Raw genomic sequence first — 20098 nt, 5'->3', positions numbered from 1 at the left:
CTCTGGAGTCATTTCGTTGCAAGCGGGTTTTTAAGTGCTCTGGAGTCATTTTGTTGCAAGCGGGTTTTTAAGTGCTCTGGATTCATTTCGTTGCAAGCGGGTTTTTAAATGCTCTGGAGTCATTTCATTGCAAGCGGGTTTTTAAGTGCTCTGAAGGCATTTCGTTGTAAGCGGGTTTTTAAGTGAACTGGAGTCATTTCGTTGCAAGCGGGTTTTTAAGTGTTCTGGAGTCAGTTCGTTGCAAGCGGGTTTTTAAGTGCTCTGGAGTCATTTCGTTGCAAGCGGGTTTTTAAGTTCTCTGGAGTCAATTCGTTGCAAGCGGGTTTTTAAGTGTTCTGGATTCATTTCGTTGCAAGCGGGTTTTTAAGTGCTCTGGAGTCATTTCTTTGCAAGCGGGTTTTAAGTACTCTGGAGTCATTTCGTTGCAAGCGGGTTTTTAAGTGCTCTGAAGTCATTTAGTTGCAAGCGGGTTTTTAAGTGCTCTGAAGGCATTTCGTTGTAAGCGGGTTTTTAAGTGCTCTGGAGTCATTTCGTTGCAAGCGGGTTTTTACGTGCTCTGGAGTCATTTCATTGCAAGCGGGTTTTTACATACTTCTCGGACATTTCACTTATAGCGGGTTTTTTAATTGCTCTGGAGTCATTTTGTTGCAAGCGGGTGTTTAAGTTCTCTGGAGTCTTTTCGTTGCAAGCGGGGTTTTCAGTGCTCTGGAGTCATTTCGTTGCAAGCTGGTTTTTAAGTGCTCTGAAGGCATTTCGTTGTAAGCGGGTTTTTAAGTGAACTGGAGTCATTTCGTTGCAAGCGGGTTTTTAAGTGTTCTGGAGTCATTTCATTGCAAGCGGGTTTTTAAGTGCTCTGGAGTCATTTCGTTGCAAGCGGGTTTTTAAGTGCTCTGTAGTCAGTTCGTTGCAAGCGGGTTTTTACATATTTCTCTGACATTTAACTGGAAGCGAGTATTTTAACTGCTCTGGAGTCATTTCGTTGCAAGCGGGTTTTTTTTTTTTTTTTTTTTTTTTTTCACTGTTCAAGGTTTATTTTGTATTTTCATTGGCATGACACTTGGGTAGCAGGCACATCATCCGCACGCACATCCTATTTTACACAACACTGCAATGCACACTAAGACACATATAATATACTAAGTAATATTCTTTAGAACCCTTATGAACAAGATATGCGTAACGGACTCATACACTGGAGTCAGGTTGCGGCTAACTGGGAACTCGCCGGCCTCGGCAGGTCTGGGGAGGGTGCGCAGCAGTGACTCAGCAGGCTCCTGGGTCATACACAATTGGCAGTGTGTCTTGGGGACAGTGGACTGTCACACTAACCAGGTTACCACTACACAAGTACCACTCAGCATCAGGGTAGAGCTGTGGGAACTGAGGTTTCCCCACACCACAATGGCACTAGCCACAGCTCAGATGGAGGAGACAGTGTCTCCATAGACCCTGCTGCAGCCTGGACAGTGAAGAGCTAGGACCTGGGGAGACTTTAGAACTGCAGCTCTTTCTGGATCCCCCAGAGCGTGTCTGCACTCTTCTTCAGGCGGGCCTCCTCTTCAGGGGTCAGATTCACCTTCACCACATCCGAGATTCCATTTTGTCCCAGGATGCAAGGGACACTGAGGAAGACATCATCCTTGATCCCATAGAGACCCTTAATCATGGTGGAAATGGGGTGCACCCGCCTAAGATTCTTCATTATGCTCTCAGCCAAGTCGGCCACAGAGAGGCCAATAGCCCAAGATGTGTAACCCTTCAGTTTGATCACTTCATAGGCACTGTCAACCACCTGCTTGTGAACCTCCTTCCAGTGCTCCTTGTCTGCGTCCGTGCCCAGCTCGGGGTTCAGGTTCTTCAGGGAGATGCCGGCCACATTCACGCCACTCCACACGGGCACACTGGAGTCTCCGTGCTCCCCGAGGACCCATCCGTGACAGCTTAGGGGGTGAACTCCCAGCCGTTCCCCCATCAGGTAACGGAACCGAGCGGAGTCCAGATTGCATCCACTCCCAATGACTCGGTTTTTGGGAAAACCACTTATTTTCCAAGCCACGTAGGTCAAGATGTCCACTGGGTTGGAAACCACGAGCAGCTTGCAGTTGGGACTGTACTTCACCACGTTGGGAATGATGAACTTGAAGATGTTCACGTTCCGCTGGACCAAGATGAGCCGGCTCTCTCCCTCTTGCTGACGGGCCCCTGCGGTGATGATGACCAGCTTGGAGTTTGCAGTCACACTGTAGTCTTTGCCAGAGACAATTTTGGGTGTTCTAAGGAAGAGGCTGCCATGCTGGAGGTCCATCATCTCTCCCTTCAGCTTGTCTTCCATGACATCAACAAGGGCAAGCTCATCTGCCAAGTCCTTCATTAAGATGCTGATGGCACAAGCCATGCCAACAGCACCAACCCCCACCACTGTAATCTTGTTCTGGGGGGCCTGCTCTTCCTTAAGAAGATTCACAATCAGCTGGTCCTTGAGGGTTGTCATCTTGGAGTTTGAATCTTTTGGGACCGAGAGTGCACGATGCGGAGCGTGGGGTGCGCAGCAGCGTGGTGGGGCTCGGCGTCGGCGGCTCCAGCACCGCAAGCGGGTTTTTAAGTGCTCTGGACTCATTTCGTTGCAAGCGGGTTTTTAAGTGTTCTGGAGTCATTTCGTTGCAAGCGGGTTTCTAAGTGCTCTGGAGTCATTTCGTTGCAAGCGGGTTTCTAGTGCTCTGGAGACATTTCGTTGCAAGCGGGTTTTTACATACTTCTCAGACATTTCACTGGAAGCGGGTTTTTTAAGTGCTCTGGAGTCATTTCGTTGCAAGCGGGTTTTTAAGTGAACTGGAGTCATTTCGTTGCAAGCGGGTTTTTAAGTGCTCTGAAGGCATTTCGTTGTAAGCGGGTTTTTAAGTGCTCTGGAGTCATTTCGTTGCAAGCAGGTTTTTACGTGCTCTGGAGTCATTTCATTGCAAGCGGGTTTTTAAGTGCTCTGGAGGCATTTCGTTGCAAGCGGGTTTTTACATATTTCTCTGACATTTAACTGGAAGCGAGTATTTTAAGTACTCTGGAGTCATTTCGTTGCAAGCGGGGTTTTACGTGCTCTGGAGTCATTTCATTACAAGCGGGTTTTTACATACTTCTCAGACATTTCACTGGAAGCGGGTTTTTTAAGTGCTCTGGAGTCATTCCGTTGCAAGCGGGTTTTTAAGTACTCTGGAGTCATTTCGTTGCAAGCGGGTTTTTAAGTGCTCTGGAGACATTTTGTTGCAAGCGGGTTTTTAAGTGCTCGGGATTCATTTCGTTGCAAGCGGGTTTTTAAGTGCTCTGGAGTCATTTCGTTGCAAGCGGGTTTTTAAGTGCTCTGAAGGCATTTCGTTGTAAGCGGGTTTTTAAGTGAACTGGAGTCATTTCGTTGCAAGCGGGTTTTTAAGTGTTCTGGAGTCAGTTCGTTGCAAGCGGGTTTTTAAGTGCTCTGGAGTCATTTCGTTGCAAGCGGGTTTTTAAGTGCTCTGGAGTCAATTCGTTGCAAGCGGGTTTTTAAGTGTTCTGGATTCATTTCGTTGCAAGCGGGTTTTTAAGTGCTCTGGAGTCATTTCGTTGCAAGCGGGTTTTAAGTACTCTGGAGTCATTTCGTTGCAAGCGGGTTTTTAAGTGCTCTGAAGTCATTTCGTTGCAAGCGGGTTTTTAAGTGCTCTGAAGGCATTTCGTTGTAAGCGGGTTTTTAAGTGCTCTGGAGTCATTTCTTTACAAGCGGGTTTTTACGTGCTCTGGAGTCATTTCATTGCAAGTGGGTTTTTACATACTTCTCGGACATTTCACTGGAAGCGGGTTTTTTAATTGCTCTGGAGTCATTTCGTTGCAAGCGGGTGTTTAAGTGCTCTGGAGTCTTTTCGTTGCAAGCGGGTTTTTCAGTGATCTGGAGTCATTTCGTTGCAAGCTGGTTTTTAAGTGCGCTGAAGGCATTTCGTTGTAAGCGGGTTTTTAAGTGAACTGGAGTCATTTCGTTGCAAGCGGGTTTTTAAGTGTTCTGGAGTCATTTCGTTGCAAGCGGGTTTTTAAGTGCTCTGGAGTCATTTCGTTGCAAGCGGGTTTTTAAGTGCTCTGGAGTCATTTCGTTGCAAGCGGGTTTTTACATATTTCTCTGACATTTAACTGGAAGCGAGTATTTTAAGTGCTCTGGAGTCATTTCGTTGCAAGCGGGTTTTTAAGTGCTCTGGACTCATTTCGTTGCAAGCGGGTTTTTAAGTGTTCTGGAGTCATTTCGTTGCAAGCGGGTTTTTAAGTGCTCTGGAGTCATTTCGTTGCAAGCGGGTTTCTAGTGCTCTGGAGACATTTCGTTGCAAGCGGGTTTTTACATACTTCTCAGACATTTCACTGGAAGCAGGTTTTTTAAGTGCTCTGGAGTCATTTCGTTGCAAGCGGGTTTTTAAGTGAACTGGAGTCATTTCGTTGCAAGCGGGGTTTTAAGTGCTCTGAAGGCATTTCGTTGTAAGCGGGTTTTTAAGTGCTCTGGAGGTATTTCGTTGCAAGCGGGTTTTTACGTGCTCTGGAGTCATTTCATTGCAATCGGGTTTTTAAGTGCTCTGGAGGCATTTCGTTGCAAGCGGGTTTTTACATATTTCTCTGACATTTAACTGGAAGCGAGTATTTTAAGTACTCTGGAGTCATTTCGTTGCAAGCGGGTTTTTACGTGCTCTGGAGTCCTTTCATTACAAGCGGGTTTTTACATACTTCTCAGACATTTCACTGGAAGCGGGTTTTTTAAGTGCTCTGGAGTCATTCCGTTGCAAGCGGGTTTTTAAGTACTCTGGAGTCATTTCGTTGCAAGCGGGTTTTTAAGTGTTCTGGAGTCATTTCGTTGCAAGCGGGTTTTTAAGTGCTCTGGAGTCATTTCGTTGCAAGCGGGTTTTTACGTGCTCTGTAGTCATTTCTTTGCAAGCGGGTTTTTAACTGCTCTGGAGTCATTTCATTGCAAGCGGGTTTTTAAGTGCTCTGGAGTCATTTCATTGCAAGCGGGTGTTTAAGTGCTCTGGAGAAATTTCGTTGCAAGCGGGTTTTTAAGTACTCTGGAGTCATTTCGTTGCAAGCGGGTTTTTACGTGCTCTGGAGTCATTTCGTTGCAAGCGGGTTTTTACATATTTCTCTGACATTTAACTGGAAGCGAGTATTTTAAGTGCTCTGGAGTCATTTCATTGCAAGCGGGTTTTTACGTGCTCTGGAGTCATTTCATTGCAAGCGGGTTTTTACATACTTCTCAGACATTTCACTGGAAGCGGGTTTTTTAAGTGCTCTGGAGTCATTTCGTTGCAAGCGGGTTTTTAAGTGCTCTGGAGTCATTTCGTTGCAAGCAGGTTTTTAAGTGTTCTGGAGTCATTTCGTTGCAAGCGGGTTTTTAAGTGTTCTGGAGTCATTTCGTTGCAAGCGGGTTTTTAAGTGCTCTGGAGTCATTTCGTTGCAAGCTGGTTTTTAAGTGCTCTGGAGTCATTTCGTTGCAAGGGGGTTTTTAAGTGTTCTGGAGTAATTTCGTTGCAAGCGGGTTTTTAAGTGCTCTGGAGTCATTTCGTTGCAAGCGGGTTTTTAAGTGCTCTGGAGTCATTTCGTTGCAAGCGGGTTTTTACATACTTCTCAGACATTTCACTGGAAGCGGGTTTTTTAAGTGCTCTGTAGGCATTTCGTTGCAAGCGGGTTTTTAAGTACTCTGGAGTCATTGCGTTGCAAGCGGGTTTTTAAGTGCTCTGGAGTCATTTCGTTGCAAGCGGGTTTTTAAGTGCTCTGGAGTCATTTCGTTGCAAGCGGGTTTTTAAGTGCTCTGGAGTCATTTCGTTGCAAGCGGGTTTTTAAGTGTTCTGGAGTCATTTCATTGCAAGCGGGTTTTTAAGTACTCTGGAGTCATTTCGTTGCAAGCGGGTTTTTACGTGCTCTGGAGTAATTTCGTTGCAAGCGGGTTTTTACATATTTCTCTGACATTTAACTGGAAGCGAGTATTTTAAGTGCTCTGGAGTCATTTTGTTGCAAGCGGGTTTTTACGTGCTCTGGAGTCATTTCATTGCAAGCGGGTTTTTACATACTTCTCAGACATTTCACTGGAAGCGGGTTTTTTAAGTGCTCTGGAGTCATTTCGTTACAAGCGGGTTTTTAAGTACTCTGGAGTCATTTCGTTGCAAGCTGGTTTTTAAGTGCTCTGGAGTCATTTCGTTGCAAGCGGGTTTTTAAGTGTTCTGGAGTCATTTCATTGCAAGCGGGTGTTTAAGTGCTCTGGAGACATTTCGTTGCAAGCGGGTTTTTAAGTGCTCTGGAGTCATTTCGTTGCAAGCGGGTTTTTACATACTTCTCAGACATTTCACTGGAAGCGGATTTTTTAAGTGCTCTGGAGTCATTTCGTTACAAGCGGGTTTTTAAGTACTCTGGAGTCATTTCGTTGCAAGCTGGTTTTTAAGTGCTCTGGAGTCATTTCGTTGCAAGCGGGTTTTTAAGTGCTCTGGAGTCATTTCATTGCAAGCGGGTGTTTAAGTGCTCTGGAGACATTTCGTTGCAAGCGGGTTTTTAAGTGCTCTGGAGTCATTTCGTTGCAAGCGGGTTTTTACATACTTCTCAGACATTTCACTGGAAGCGGGTTTTTTAAGTGCTCTGTAGGCATTTCGTTGCAAGTGGGTTTTTAAGTACTCTGGAGTCATTTCGTTGCAAGCGGGTTTTTACGTGCTCTGGAGTCATTTCGTTGCAAGCGGGTTTTTACATATTTCTCTGACATTTAACTGGAAGCGAGTATTTTAAGTGCTCTGGAGTCATTTCGTTGCAAGCGGGTTTTTACGTGCTATGGAGTCATTTCATTACAAGCGGGTTTTTACATACTTCTCAGACATTTCACTGGAAGCGGGTTTTTTAAGTGCTCTGGAGTCATTCCGTTGCAAGCGGGTTTTTAAGTACTCTGGAGTCATTTCGTTGCAAGCAGGTTTTTAAGTGCTCTGGAGTCATTTTGTTGCAAGCGGGTTTTTAAGTGCTCTGGATTCATTTCGTTGCAAGCGGGTTTTTAAGTGCTCTGGAGTCATTTCGTTGTAAGCGGGTTTTAAGTACTCTGGAGTCATTTCGTTGCAAGCGGGTTTTTAAGTGCTCTGGAGTCATTTCGTTGCAAGCGGGTTTTTAAGTGCTCTGAAGTCATTTCGTTGCAAGGGGGTTTTTAAGTGCTCTGAAGGCATTTCGTTGTAAGCGGGTTTTTAATTGCTCTAGAGTCATTTCGTTGCAAGCGGGTTTTTATGTGCTCTGGAGTCATTTCGTTGCAAGCGGGTTTTTAAGTGCTCTGAAGGCATTTCGTTGTAAGCGGGTTTTTAAGTGCTCTGGAGTCATTTCGTTGCAAGCGGGTTTTTAAGTGCTCTGAAGGCATTTCGTTGTAAGCGGGTTTTTAAGTGAACTGGAGTCATTTCGTTGCAAGCGGGTTTTTAAGTGTTCTGGAGTCAGTTCGTTGCAAGCGGGTTTTTAAGTGCTCTGGAGTCATTTCGTTGCAAGCGGGTTTTTAAGTGCTCTGGAGTCAATTCGTTGCAAGCGGGTTTTTAAGTGTTCTGGATTCATTTCGTTGCAAGCGGGTTTTTAAGTGCTCTGGAGTCATTTCGTTGCAAGCGGGTTTTAAGTACTCTGGAGTCATTTCGTTGCAAGCGGGTTTTTAAGTGCTCTGAAGTCATTTCGTTGCAAGCGGGTTTTTAAGTGCTCTGAAGGCATTTCGTTGTAAGCGGGTTTTTAAGTGCTCTGGAGTCATTTCTTTACAAGCGGGTTTTTACGTGCTCTGGAGTCATTTCATTGCAAGTGGGTTTTTACATACTTCTCGGACATTTCACTGGAAGCGGGTTTTTTAATTGCTCTGGAGTCATTTCGTTGCAAGCGGGTGTTTAAGTGCTCTGGAGTCTTTTCGTTGCAAGCGGGTTTTTCAGTGATCTGGAGTCATTTCGTTGCAAGCTGGTTTTTAAGTGCGCTGAAGGCATTTCGTTGTAAGCGGGTTTTTAAGTGAACTGGAGTCATTTCGTTGCAAGCGGGTTTTTAAGTGTTCTGGAGTCATTTCGTTGCAAGCGGGTTTTTAAGTGAACTGGAGTCATTTCGTTGCAAGCGGGTTTTTAAGTGCTCTGGAGTCATTTCGTTGCAAGCGGGTTTTTACATATTTCTCTGACATTTAACTGGAAGCGAGTATTTTAAGTGCTCTGGAGTCATTTCGTTGCAAGCGATTTTTTAAGTGCTCTGGACTCATTTCGTTGCAAGCGGGTTTTTAAGTGTTCTGGAGTCATTTCGTTGCAAGCGGGTTTTTAAGTGCTCTGGAGTCATTTCGTTGCAAGCGGGTTTCTAGTGCTCTGGAGACATTTCGTTGCAAGCGGGTTTTTACATACTTCTCAGACATTTCACTGGAAGCAGGTTTTTTAAGTGCTCTGGAGTCATTTCGTTGCAAGCGGGTTTTTAAGTGAACTGGAGTCATTACGTTGCAAGCGGGTTTTTAAGTGCTCTGAAGGCATTTCGTTGTAAGCGGGTTTTTAAGTGCTCTGGAGGTATTTCGTTGCAAGCGGGTTTTTACGTGCTCTGGAGTCATTTCATTGCAATCGGGTTTTTAAGTGCTCTGGAGGCATTTCGTTGCAAGCGGGTTTTTACATATTTCTCTGACATTTAACTGGAAGCGAGTATTTTAAGTACTCTGGAGTCATTTCGTTGCAAGCGGGTTTTTACGTGCTCTGGAGTCCTTTCATTACAAGCGGGTTTTTACATACTTCTCAGACATTTCACTGGAAGCGGGTTTTTTAAGTGCTCTGGAGTCATTCCGTTGCAAGCGGGTTTTTAAGTACTCTGGAGTCATTTCGTTGCAAGCGGGTTTTTAAGTGTTCTGGAGTCATTTCGTTGCAAGCGGGTTTTTAAGTGCTCTGGAGTCATTTCGTTGCAAGCGGGTTTTTACGTGCTCTGTAGTCATTTCTTTGCAAGCGGGTTTTTAACTGCTCTGGAGTCATTTCGTTGCAAGCGGGTTTTTAAGTGCTCTGGAGTCATTTCATTGCAAGCGGGTGTTTAAGTGCTCTGGAGACATTTCGTTGCAAGCGGGTTTTTAAGTACTCTGGAGTCATTTCGTTGCAAGCGGGTTTTTACGTGCTCTGGAGTCATTTCGTTGCAAGCGGGTTTTTACATATTTCTCTGACATTTAACTGGAAGCGAGTATTTTAAGTGCTCTGGAGTCATTTCATTGCAAGCGGGTTTTTACGTGCTCTGGAGTCATTTCATTGCAAGCGGGTTTTTACATACTTCTCAGACATTTCACTGGAAGCGGGTTTTTTAAGTGCTCTGGAGTCATTTCGTTGCAAGCGGGTTTTTAAGTGCTCTGGAGTCATTTCGTTGCAAGCAGGTTTTTAAGTGTTCTGGAGTCATTTCGTTGCAAGCGGGTTTTTAAGTGTTCTGGAGTCATTTCGTTGCAAGCGGGTTTTTAAGTGCTCTGGAGTCATTTCGTTGCAAGCTGGTTTTTAAGTGCTCTGGAGTCATTTCGTTGCAAGGGGGTTTTTAAGTGTTCTGGAGTAATTTCGTTGCAAGCGGGTTTTTAAGTGCTCTGGAGTCATTTCGTTGCAAGCGGGTTTTTAAGTGCTCTGGAGTCATTTCGTTGCAAGCGGGTTTTTACATACTTCTCAGACATTTCACTGGAAGCGGGTTTTTTAAGTGCTCTGTAGGCATTTCGTTGCAAGCGGGTTTTTAAGTACTCTGGAGTCATTGCGTTGCAAGCGGGTTTTTAAGTGCTCTGGAGTCATTTCGTTGCATGCGGGTTTTTAAGTGCTCTGGAGTCATTTCGTTGCAAGCGGGTTTTTAAGTGTTCTGGAGTCATTTCATTGCAAGCGGGTTTTTAAGTACTCTGGAGTCATTTCGTTGCAAGCGGGTTTTTACGTGCTCTGGAGTAATTTCGTTGCAAGCGGGTTTTTACATATTTCTCTGACATTTAACTGGAAGCGAGTATTTTAAGTGCTCTGGAGTCATTTTGTTGCAAGCGGGTTTTTACGTGCTCTGGAGTCATTTCATTGCAAGCGGGTTTTTACATACTTCTCAGACATTTCACTGGAAGCGGGTTTTTTAAGTGCTCTGGAGTCATTTCGTTACAAGCGGGTTTTTAAGTACTCTGGAGTCATTTCGTTGCAAGCTGGTTTTTAAGTGCTCTGGAGTCATTTCGTTGCAAGCGGGTTTTTAAGTGCTCTGGAGTCATTTCATTGCAAGCGGGTGTTTAAGTGCTCTGGAGACATTTCGTTGCAAGCGGGTTTTTAAGTGCTCTGGAGTCATTTCGTTGCAAGCGGGTTTTTACATACTTCTCAGACATTTCACTGGAAGCGGATTTTTTAAGTGCTCTGGAGTCATTTCGTTACAAGCGGGTTTTTAAGTACTCTGGAGTCATTTCGTTGCAAGCTGGTTTTTAAGTGCTCTGGAGTCATTTCGTTGCAAGCGGGTTTTTAAGTGCTCTGGAGTCATTTCATTGCAAGCGGGTGTTTAAGTGCTCTGGAGACATTTCGTTGCAAGCGGGTTTTTAAGTGCTCTGGAGTCATTTCGTTGCAAGCGGGTTTTTACATACTTCTCAGACATTTCACTGGAAGCGGGTTTTTTAAGTGCTCTGTAGGCATTTCGTTGCAAGCGGGTTTTTAAGTGCTCTGGAGTCATTTCGTTGCAAGCGGGTTTTTACGTGCTATGGAGTCATTTCATTACAAGCGGGTTTTTACATACTTCTCAGACATTTCACTGGAAGCGGGTTTTTTAAGTGCTCTGGAGTCATTCCGTTGCAAGCGGGTTTTTAAGTACTCTGGAGTCATTTCGTTGCAAGCAGGTTTTTAAGTGCTCTGGAGTCATTTTGTTGCAAGCGGGTTTTTAAGTGCTCTGGAGTCATTTCGTTGCAAGCGGGTTTTAAGTACTCTGGAGTCATTTCGTTGCAAGCGGGTTTTTAAGTGCTCTGGAGTCATTTCGTTGCAAGCGGGTTTTTAAGTGCTCTGAAGTCATTTCGTTGCAAGGGGGTTTTTAAGTGCTCTGAAGGCATTTCGTTGTAAGCGGGTTTTTAATTGCTCTAGAGTCATTTCGTTGCAAGCGGGTTTTTATGTGCTCTGGAGTCATTTCATTGCAAGCGGGTTTTTACATACTTCTCAGACATTTCACTGGAAGCGGGTTTTTTAAGTGCTCTGGAGTCATTTCGTTGCAAGCGGGTGTTTAAGTGCTCTGGAGTCTTTTCGTAGCAAGCGGGTTTTTCAGTGCTCTGGAGTCATTTCGTTGCAAGCGGGTTTTTAAGTGCTCTGAAGGCATTTCGTTGTAAGCGGGTTTTTAAGTGAACTGGAGTCATTTCGTTGCAAGCGGGTTTTTAAGTGTTCTGGAGTCATTTCGTTGCAAGCGGGTTTTTAAGTGCTCTAGAGTCATTTCGTTGCAAGCGGGTTTTTAAGTGCTCTGGAGTCATTTCGTTCCAAGCGGGTTTTTACATATTTCTCTGACATTTAACTGGAAACGAGTATTTTAAGTGCTCTGGAGTCATTTCGTTGCAAGCGGGTTTTTACGTGCTCTGGAGTCATTTCATTGCAAGCGGGTTTTTACATACTTCCCAGACATTTCACTGGAAGCGGGTTTTTTAAGTGCTCTGGAGTCATTTCGTTGCAAGCGGGTTTTTAAGTACTCAGGATTCATTTCGTTGCAAGCTGGTTTTTAAGTGCTCTGGAGTCATTTCGTTGCAAGCGGGTGTTTAAGTGCTCTGGAGTCATTTCGTTGCAAGCGGGTTTTTAAGTGCTCTGGAGTCATTTCGTTGCAAGCGGGTTTTTAAGTGCTCTGGAGTCATTTCGTTGCAAGCGGGTTTTTAAGAGCTCTGGAGTCATTTCGTTGCAAGCGGGTTTTTAAGTGCTCTGGAGTCATTTCGTTGCAAGCGGGTTTTTAAGTGTTTTGGAGTCATTTCGTTGCAAGCGGGTTTTTACATACTTTTCAGACATTTCACTGGAAGCGGGTTTTTTAAGTGCTCTGGAGTCATTTCTTTGCAAGCGGGATTTTAAGTACTCTGGAGTCATTTCGTTGCACGCGGGTTTTTAAGTGCTCTGGATTCATTTCGTTGCAAGCCGGTTTTTAAGTGCTCTGGAGTCATTTCGTTGCAAGCGGGTGTTTAAGTGCTCTGGAGTCATTTCGTTGCAAGCGGGTTTTTATGTGCTATGGAGTCATTTCGTTGCAAGGGGGTTTTTAAGTGCTCTGGAGTCATTTCCTTGCAAGCGGGTTTTTAAGTGTTCTGGAGTCATTTCGTTGCAAGCGGGTTTTTAAGTGTTTTGGAGTCATTTCGTTGCAAGCGGGTTTTTACATACTTCTCAGACATTTCACTGGAAGCGGGTTTTTTAAGTGCTTTGAAGGCATTTCGTTGCAAGCGGGTTTTTAAGTACTCTGGAGTCATTTCTTTGCAAGCGGGTTTTTACGTGTTCTGGAGTCATTTCATTGCAAGCGGGTTTTTACATACTTCTCAGACATTTCACTGGAAGCGGGTTTTTTAAGTGCTCTGGAGTCATTTCGTTGCAAGCGGGTTTTTTAGTGCTCTGGAGTCATTTCCTTGCAAGCGGGTTTTTAAGTGCTCTGGAGTCATTTCGTTGCAAGCGCGTTTTTAAGAGCTCTGGAGTCATTTCGTTGCAAGCGGGTTTTTAAGTGCTCTGGAGTCATTTCGTTGCAAGCGGGTTTTTAAGTGTTCTGGAGTCATTTCGTTGCAAGCAGGTTTTTAAGTGTTCTGGAGTCATTTCGTTGCAAGCAGGTTTTTAAGTGTTCTGGAGTCATTTCGTTGCAAGCAGGTTTTTAAGTGTTCTGGAGTCATTTCGTTGCAAGCGGGTTTTTAAGTGCTCTGGAGTCATTTCATTGCAAGCGGGTTTTTAAGTGCTCTGGAGTCATTTCATTGCAAGCGGGTTTTTACATAATTCTCAGACATTTCACTGGAAGCGGGTTTTTTAAGTGCTCTGGAGTCATTTCGTTGCAAGCGGGTTTTTAAGTGAACTGGAGTCATTTCGTTGCAAGCGGGTTTTTAAGTGTTCTGGAGTCATTTCGTTGCAAGCAGGTTTTTAAGTGCTCTGGAGTCATTTCGTTGCAAGCGGGTTTTTAAGTGCTCTGGAGTCAATTCGTTGCAAGCGGGTTTTTAAGTGTTCTGGATTCATTTCGTTGCAAGCGGGTTTTTAAGTGCTCTGGAGTCATTTCGTTGCAAGCGGGTTTTTAAGTGCTCTGGAGTCATTTCGTTGCAAGCGGGTTTTTACGTGCTCTGGAGTCATTTCATTGCAAGCGGGTTTTTAAGTGCTCTGGAGTCATTTCATTGTAAGCGGGTTTTTAAGTGCTCTGGAGACATTTCGTTGCAAGCGGGTTTTTAAGTGCTCTGGAGTCATTTCGTTGCAAGCGGGTTTTTAAGTGCTCTGAAGTCATTTCGTTGCAAGCGGGTTTTTAAGTTCTCTGGAGTCATTTCGTTGCAAGCGGGTTTTTAAGTGCTCTGGAGTCATTTCGTTGCAAGCGGGTTTTTAAGTGCTCTGGAGTCATTTCGTTGCAAGCGGGTTTTTAAGTGCTCTGGAGTCATTTCGTTGCAAGCGGGTTTTTACGTGCTCTGGAGTCATTTCATTGCAAGCGGGTTTTTACATACTTCTCAGACATTTCACTGGAAGCGGGTTTTTTAAGTGCTCTGGAGTCATTTCGTTGCAAGCGGGTTTTTTAGTGCTCTGGAGTCATTTCGTTGCAAGCGGGTTTTTAAGTGCTCTGGAGTCATTTCGTTGCAAGCGCGTTTTTAAGAGCTCTGGAGTCATTTCGTTGCAAGCGGGTTTTTAAGTGCTCTGGAGTCATTTCGTTGCAAGCGGGTTTTTAAGTGTTTTGGAGTCATTTCGTTGCAAGCGGGTTTTTACATACTTCTCAGACATTTCACTGGAAGCGGGTTTTTTAAGTGCTCTGTAGGCATTTCGTTGCAAGCGTGTTTTTAAGTACTCTGGAGTCATTTCGTTGCAAGCGGGTTTTTAAGTGCTCTGAAGGCATTTCGTTGTAAGCGGGTTTTTAAGTGCTCTGGAGTCATTTCGTTGCAAGCGGGTTTTTAAGTGTTCTGGAGTCATTTCGTTGCAAGCGGGTTTTTACGTGTTCTGGAGTCATTTCATTGCAAGCGGGTTTTTACATACTTCTCAGACATTTCACTGGAAGCGGGTTTTTTAAGTGCTCTGGAGTCATTTCGTTGCAAGCGGGTTTTTTAGTGCTCTGGAGTCATTTCGTTGCAAGCGGGTTTTTAAGTGCTCTGAAGGCATTTCGTTGTAAGCGGGTTTTTAAGTGCTCTGGAGTCATTTCGTTGCAAGCGGGTTTTTAAGTGTTCTGGAGTCATTTCGTTGCAAGCGGGTTTTTACGTGCTCGGGAGTCATTTTGTTGCAAGCGGGTGTTTAAGTTCTCTGGAGTCATTTCGTTGGAAGCGGGTTTTTACGTGCTCTGGAGTCATTTCATTACAAGCGGGTTTTTACATACTTCTCAGACATTTCACTGGAAGCGGGTTTTTTAAGTGCTCTGGAGTCATTTCGTTGCAAGCGGGATTTTAAGTACTCTGGAGTCATTTCGTTGCAAGCGGGTGTATAAGTGCTCTGGAGTCATTTCGTTGCAAGCGGGTTTTTAAGTGCTCTGGAGTCATTTCGTTGCAAGCGGGTTTTTAAGTGTTCTGGAGTCATTTCATTGCAAGCGGGTTTTTAAGTACTCTGGAGTCATTTCGTTGCAAGCGGGTTTTTACGTGCTCTGGAGTCATTTCGTTGCAAGCGGGTTTTTACATATTTCTCTGACATTTAACTGGAAGCGAGTATTTTAAGTGCTCTGGAGTCATTTTGTTGCAAGCGGGTTTTTACGTGCTCTGGAGTCTTTCATTGCAAGCGGGTTTTTACATACTTCTCAGACATTTCACTGGAAGCGGGTTTTTTAAGTGCTTTGGAGTCATTTCGTTACAAGCGGGTTTTTAAGTACTCTGGAGTCATTTCGTTGCAAGCTGGTTTTTAAGTGCTCTGGAGTCATTTCGTTGCAAGCGGGTTTTTAAGTGCTCTGGAGTCATTTCATTGCAAGCGGGTGTTTAAGTGCTCTGGAGACATTTCGTTGCAAGCGGGTTTTTAAGTGCTCTGGAGTCATTTCGTTGCAAGCGGGTTTTTACATACTTCTCAGACATTTCACTGGAAGCGGATTTTTTAAGTGCTCTGGAGTCATTTCGTTACAAGCGGGTTTTTAAGTACTCTGGAGTCATTTCGTTGCAAGCTGGTTTTTAAGTGCTCTGGAGTCATTTCGTTGCAAGCGGGTTTTTAAGTGCTCTGGAGTCATTTCATTGCAAGCGGGTGTTTAAGTGCTCTGGAGACATTTCGTTGCAAGCGGGTTTTTAAGTGCTCTGGAGTCATTTCGTTGCAAGCGGGTTTTTACATACTTCTCAGACATTTCACTGGAAGCGGGTTTTTTAAGTGCTCTGTAGGCATTTCGTTGCAAGCGGGTTTTTAAGTACTCTGGAGTCATTTCGTTGCAAGCGGGTTTTTACGTGCTCTGGATTCATTTCGTTGCAAGCGGGTTTTTACATATTTCTCTGACATTTAACTGGAAGCGAGTATTTTAAGTGCTCTGGAGTCATTTCGTTGCAAGCGGATTTTTACGTGCTATGGAGTCATTTCATTACAAGCGGGTTTTTACATACTTCTCAGACATTTCACTGGAAGCGGGTTTTTTAAGTGCTCTGGAGTCATTCCGTTGCAAGCGGGTTTTTAAGTACTCTGGAGTCATTTCGTTGCAAGCAGGTTTTTACGTGCTCTGGAGTCATTTTGTTGCAAGCGGGTTTTTAAGTGCTCTGGATTCATTTCGTTGCAAGCGGGTTTTTAAGTGCTCTGGAGTCATTTCGTTACAAGCGGGTTTTAAGTACTCTGGAGTCATTTCGTTGCAAGCGGGTTTTTAAGTGCTCTGGAGTCATTTCGTTGCAAGCGGGTTTTTAAGTGCTCTGAAGTCATTTCGTTGCAAGGGGGTTTTTAAGTGCTCTGAAGGCATTTCGTTGTAAGCGGGTTTTTAAGTGCTCTAGAGTCATTTCGTTGCAAGCGGGTTTTTATGTGCTCTGGAGTCATTTCATTGCAAGCGGGTTTTTACATACTTCTCAGACATTTCACTGGAAGCGGGTTTTTTAAGTGCTCTGGAGTCATTTCGTTGCAAGCGGGTGTTTAAGTGCTCTGGAGTCTTTTCGTAGCAAGCGGGTTTTTCAGTGCTCTGGAGTCATTTCGTTGCAAGCGGGTTTTTAAGTGCTCTGAAGGCATTTCGTTGTAAGCGGGTTTTTAAGTGAACTAGAGTCATTTCGTTGCAAGCGGGTTTTTAAGTGTTCTGGAGTCATTTCGTTGCAAGCGGGTTTTTAAGTGCTCTGGAGTCATTTCGTTGCAAGCGGGTTTTTACATATTTCTCTGACATTTAACTGGAAACGAGTATTTTAAGTGCTCTGGAGTCATTTCGTTGCAAGCGGGTTTTTACGTGCTCTGGAGTCATTTCATTGCAAGCGGGTTTTTACATACTTCCCAGACATTTCACTGGAAGCGGGTTTTTTAAGTGCTCTGGAGTCATTTCGTTGCAAGCGGGTTTTTAAGTACTCAGGATTCATTTCGTTGCAAGCTGGTTTTTAAGTGCTCTGGAGTCATTTCGTTGCAAGCGGGTGTTTAAGTGCTCTGGAGTCATTTCGTTGCAAGCGGGTTTTTAAGTGCTCTGGAGTCATTTCGTTGCAAGCGGGTTTTTAAGTGCTCTGGAGTCATTTCGTTGCAAGCGGGTTTTTAAGAGCTCTGTAGTCATTTCGTTGCAAGCGGGTTTTTAAGTGCTCTGGAGTCATTTCGTTGCAAGCGGGTTTTTAAGTGTTTTGGAGTCATTTCGTTGCAAGCGGGTTTTTACATACTTCTCAGACATTTCACTGGAAGCGGGTTTTTTAAGTGCTCTGTAGGCATTTCGTTGCAAGCGTGTTTTTAAGTACTCTGGAGTCATTTCGTTGCAAGCGGGTTTTTAAGTGCTCTGAAGGCATTTCGTTGTAAGCGGGTTTTTAAGTGCTCTGGAGTCATTTCGTTGTAAACGGGTTTTTAAGTGTTCTGGAGTCATTTCGTTGCAAGCGGGTTTTTACATACTTCTCAGACATTTCACTGGAAGCGGGTTTTTTAAGTGCTCTGTAGGCATTTGGTTGCAAGCGTGTTTTTAAGTACTCTGGAGTCATTTCGTTGCAAGCGGGTTTTTACGTGCTCTGGAGTCATTTCATTGCAAGCGGGTTTTTACATACTTTTCAGACATTTCACTGGAAGCGGGTTTTTTAAGTGCTCTGGAGTCATTTCTTTGCAAGCGGGATTTTAAGTACTCTGGAGTCATTTCGTTGCACGCGGGTTTTTAAGTGCTCTGGATTCATTTCGTTGCAAGCCGGTTTTTAAGTGCTCTGGAGTCATTTCGTTGCAAGCGGGTGTTTAAGTGCTCTGGAGTCATTTCGTTGCAAGCGGGTTTTTATGTGCTCTGGAGTCATTTCGTTGCAAGCGGGTTTTTAAGTGCTCTGGAGTCATTTCCTTGCAAGCGGGTTTTTAAGTGTTCTGGAGTCATTTCGTTGCAAGCGGGTTTTTACGGGTTCTGGAGTCATTTCGTTGCAAGCGGGTTTTTACATACTTCTCAGACATTTCACTGGAAGCGGGTTTTTTAAGTGCTTTGAAGGCATTTCGTTGCAAGCGGGTTTTTAAGTACTCTGGAGTCATTTCTTTGCAAGCGGGTTTTTACGTGTTCTGGAGTCATTTCATTGCAAGCGGGTTTTTACATACTTCTCAGACATTTCACTGGAAGCGGGTTTTTTAAGTGCTCTGGAGTCATTTCGTTGCAAGCGGGTTTTTTAGTGCTCTGGAGTCATTTCGTTGCAAGCGGGTTTTTAAGTGCTCTGGAGTCATTTCGTTGCAAGCGGGTTTTTAAGAGCTCTGGAGTCATTTCGTTGCAAGCGGGTTTTTAAGTGCTCTGGAGTCATTTCGTTGCAAGCGGGTTTTTAAGTGTTTTGGAGTCATTTCGTTGCAAGCAGGTTTTTACATACTTCTCAGACATTTCACTGGAAGCGGGTTTTTTAAGTGCTCTGTAGGCATTTCGTTGCAAGCGTGTTTTTAAGTACTCTGGAGTCATTTCGTTGCAAGCGGGTTTTTAAGTGCTCTGAAGGCATTTCGTTGTAAGCGGGTTTTTAAGTGCTCTGGAGTCATTTCGTTGCAAGCGGGTTTTTAAGTGTTCTGGAGTCATTTCGTTGCAAGCGGGTTTTTACGTGCTCGGGAGTCATTTTGTTGCAAGCGGGTGTTTAAGTTCTCTGGAGTCATTTCGTTGGAAGCGGGTTTTTACGTGCTCTGGAGTCATTTCATTACAAGCGGGTTTTTACATACTTCTCAGACATTTCACTGGAAGCGGGTTTTTTAAGTGCTCTGGAGTCATTTCGTTGCAAGCGGGATTTTAAGTACTCTGGAGTCATTTCGTTGCAAGCGGGTGTATAAGTGCTCTGGAGTCATTTCGTTGCAAGCGGGTTTTTAAGTGCTCTGGACTCATTTCGTTGCAAGCGGGTTTTTAAGTGTTCTGGAGTCATTTCGTTGCAAGCGGGTTTTTAAGTGCTCTGGAGATATTTCGTTGCAAGCGGGTTTTTACATACTTCTCAGACATTTCCCTGGAAGCGGGTTTTTTAAGTGCTCTGGAGTCATTTCGTTGCAAGCGGGTTTTTTAGTGCTCTGGAGTCATTTCGTTGCAAGCGGGTTTTTAAGTGCTCTGGAGTCATTTCTTTGCAAGCGGGTTTTTAAGAGCTCTGGAGTCATTTCGTTGCAAGTGCTTTTTAAGTGCTCTGGAGTCATTTCGTTGCAAGCGGGTTTTTAAGTGTTTTGGAGTCATTTCGTTGCAAGCGGGTTTTTACATACTTCTCAGACATTTCACTGGAAGCGGGTTTTTTAAGTGCTCTGTAGGCATTTCGTTGCAAGCGTGTTTTTAAGTACTCTGGAGTCATTTCCTTGCAAGCGGGTTTTTAAGTGCTCTGAAGGCATTTCGTTGTAAGCGGGTTTTTAAGTGCTCTGGCGTCATTACGTTGCAAGCGGGTTTTTAAGTGTTCTGGAGTCATTTCTTTGCAAGCGGGTTTTTACATACTTCTCAGACATTTCACTGGAAGTGGGTTTTTTAAGTGCTCTGGAGTCATTTCGTTGCAAGCGGGATTTTAAGTACTCTGGAATCATTTCGTTGCACGCGGGTTTTTACGTGCTCGGGAGTCATTTCATTGCAAGCGGGTTTTTACATACTTCTCAGACATTTCACTGGAAGTGGGTTTTTTAAGTGCTCTGGAGTCATTTCGTTGCAAGCGGGATTTTAAGTACTCTGGAGTCATTTCGTTGCACGCGGGTTTTTAAGTGCTCTGGAGTCATTTCGTTTCAAGCGGGTTTTTAAGTGCTCTGGAGTCATTTCGTTGCAAGCGGGTGTATAAGTGCTCTGGAGTCATTTCTTTGCAAGCGGGTTTTTAAGTTCTCTCGACTCAGTTCGTTGCAAGGGGGTTTTTAAGTGCTCTGAAGGCATTTCGTTGTAAGCGGGTTTTTAAGTGAACTGGAGTCATTTCGTTGTAAGCGGGTTTTTAAGTGCTCTAGAGTCATTTCGTTGCAAGCGGGTTTTTACATACTTCTCAGAATTTTCACTGGAAGCGGGTTTTTTAAGTGCTCTGGAGTCATTTCGTTGCAAGCGGGTGTTTAAGTGCTCTGGAGTCTTTTCGTTGCAAGCGGGTTTTTCAGTGCTCTGGAGTGATTTCGTTGCAAGCGGGTTTTTAAGTGCTCTGAAGGCATTTCGTTGTAAGCGGGTTTTTAAGTGAACTTGAGTCATTTCGTTGCAAGCAGGTTTTTACGTGTTCTGGAGTCATTTCGTTGCAAGCGGGTTTTTAAGTGCTCTGGAGTCATTTCATTGCAAGTGGGTTTTTAAGTGCTCTGGAGTCATTTCGTTGCAAGCGGGTTTTTACATATTTCTCTGACATTTAACTGGAAGCGAGTATTTTAAGTGCTCTGGAGTCATTTCGTTGCAAGCAGGTTTTTACGTGCTCTGGAGTCATTTCATTGCAAGCGGGTTTTTATATACTTCCCAGACATTTCACTGGAAGCGGGTTTTTTAAGTGCTCTGGAGTCAT

The 20098-nt window shown here is 44.2% G+C and overlaps 1 protein-coding gene across 1 annotated transcript; it reads right to left on the bottom strand.

The window, feature by feature from the left end:
* Positions 1–1004: 1004 nt before the first annotated feature.
* LOC132653653 (L-lactate dehydrogenase A chain-like) lies at positions 1005–2586 on the bottom strand. Its single transcript, XM_060382037.1, has one exon. It carries the CDS (start codon positions 2489–2491, stop codon positions 1493–1495), a length of 999 nt encoding a protein of 332 aa, XP_060238020.1. The 5' UTR covers positions 2492–2586; the 3' UTR covers positions 1005–1492.
* Positions 2587–20098: the final 17512 nt, after the last annotated feature.

Source organism: Meriones unguiculatus, chromosome 4 (genome assembly GCF_030254825.1).
Source record: "Meriones unguiculatus strain TT.TT164.6M chromosome 4, Bangor_MerUng_6.1, whole genome shotgun sequence".
Classification (NCBI taxonomy): Eukaryota; Metazoa; Chordata; class Mammalia; order Rodentia; family Muridae; genus Meriones; species Meriones unguiculatus.
The sequence above is the reverse complement of the archived record's forward strand: the minus strand, read 5'-3'. Positions and strand labels throughout refer to the sequence as shown.

What these genes read in the sequence shown, in the direction of transcription:
- LOC132653653 (XM_060382037.1), bottom strand. Translation starts at nt 2,491, where the DNA reads ATGACAACCCTCAAGGACCAGCTGATTGTGAATCTTCTTAAGGAAGAG.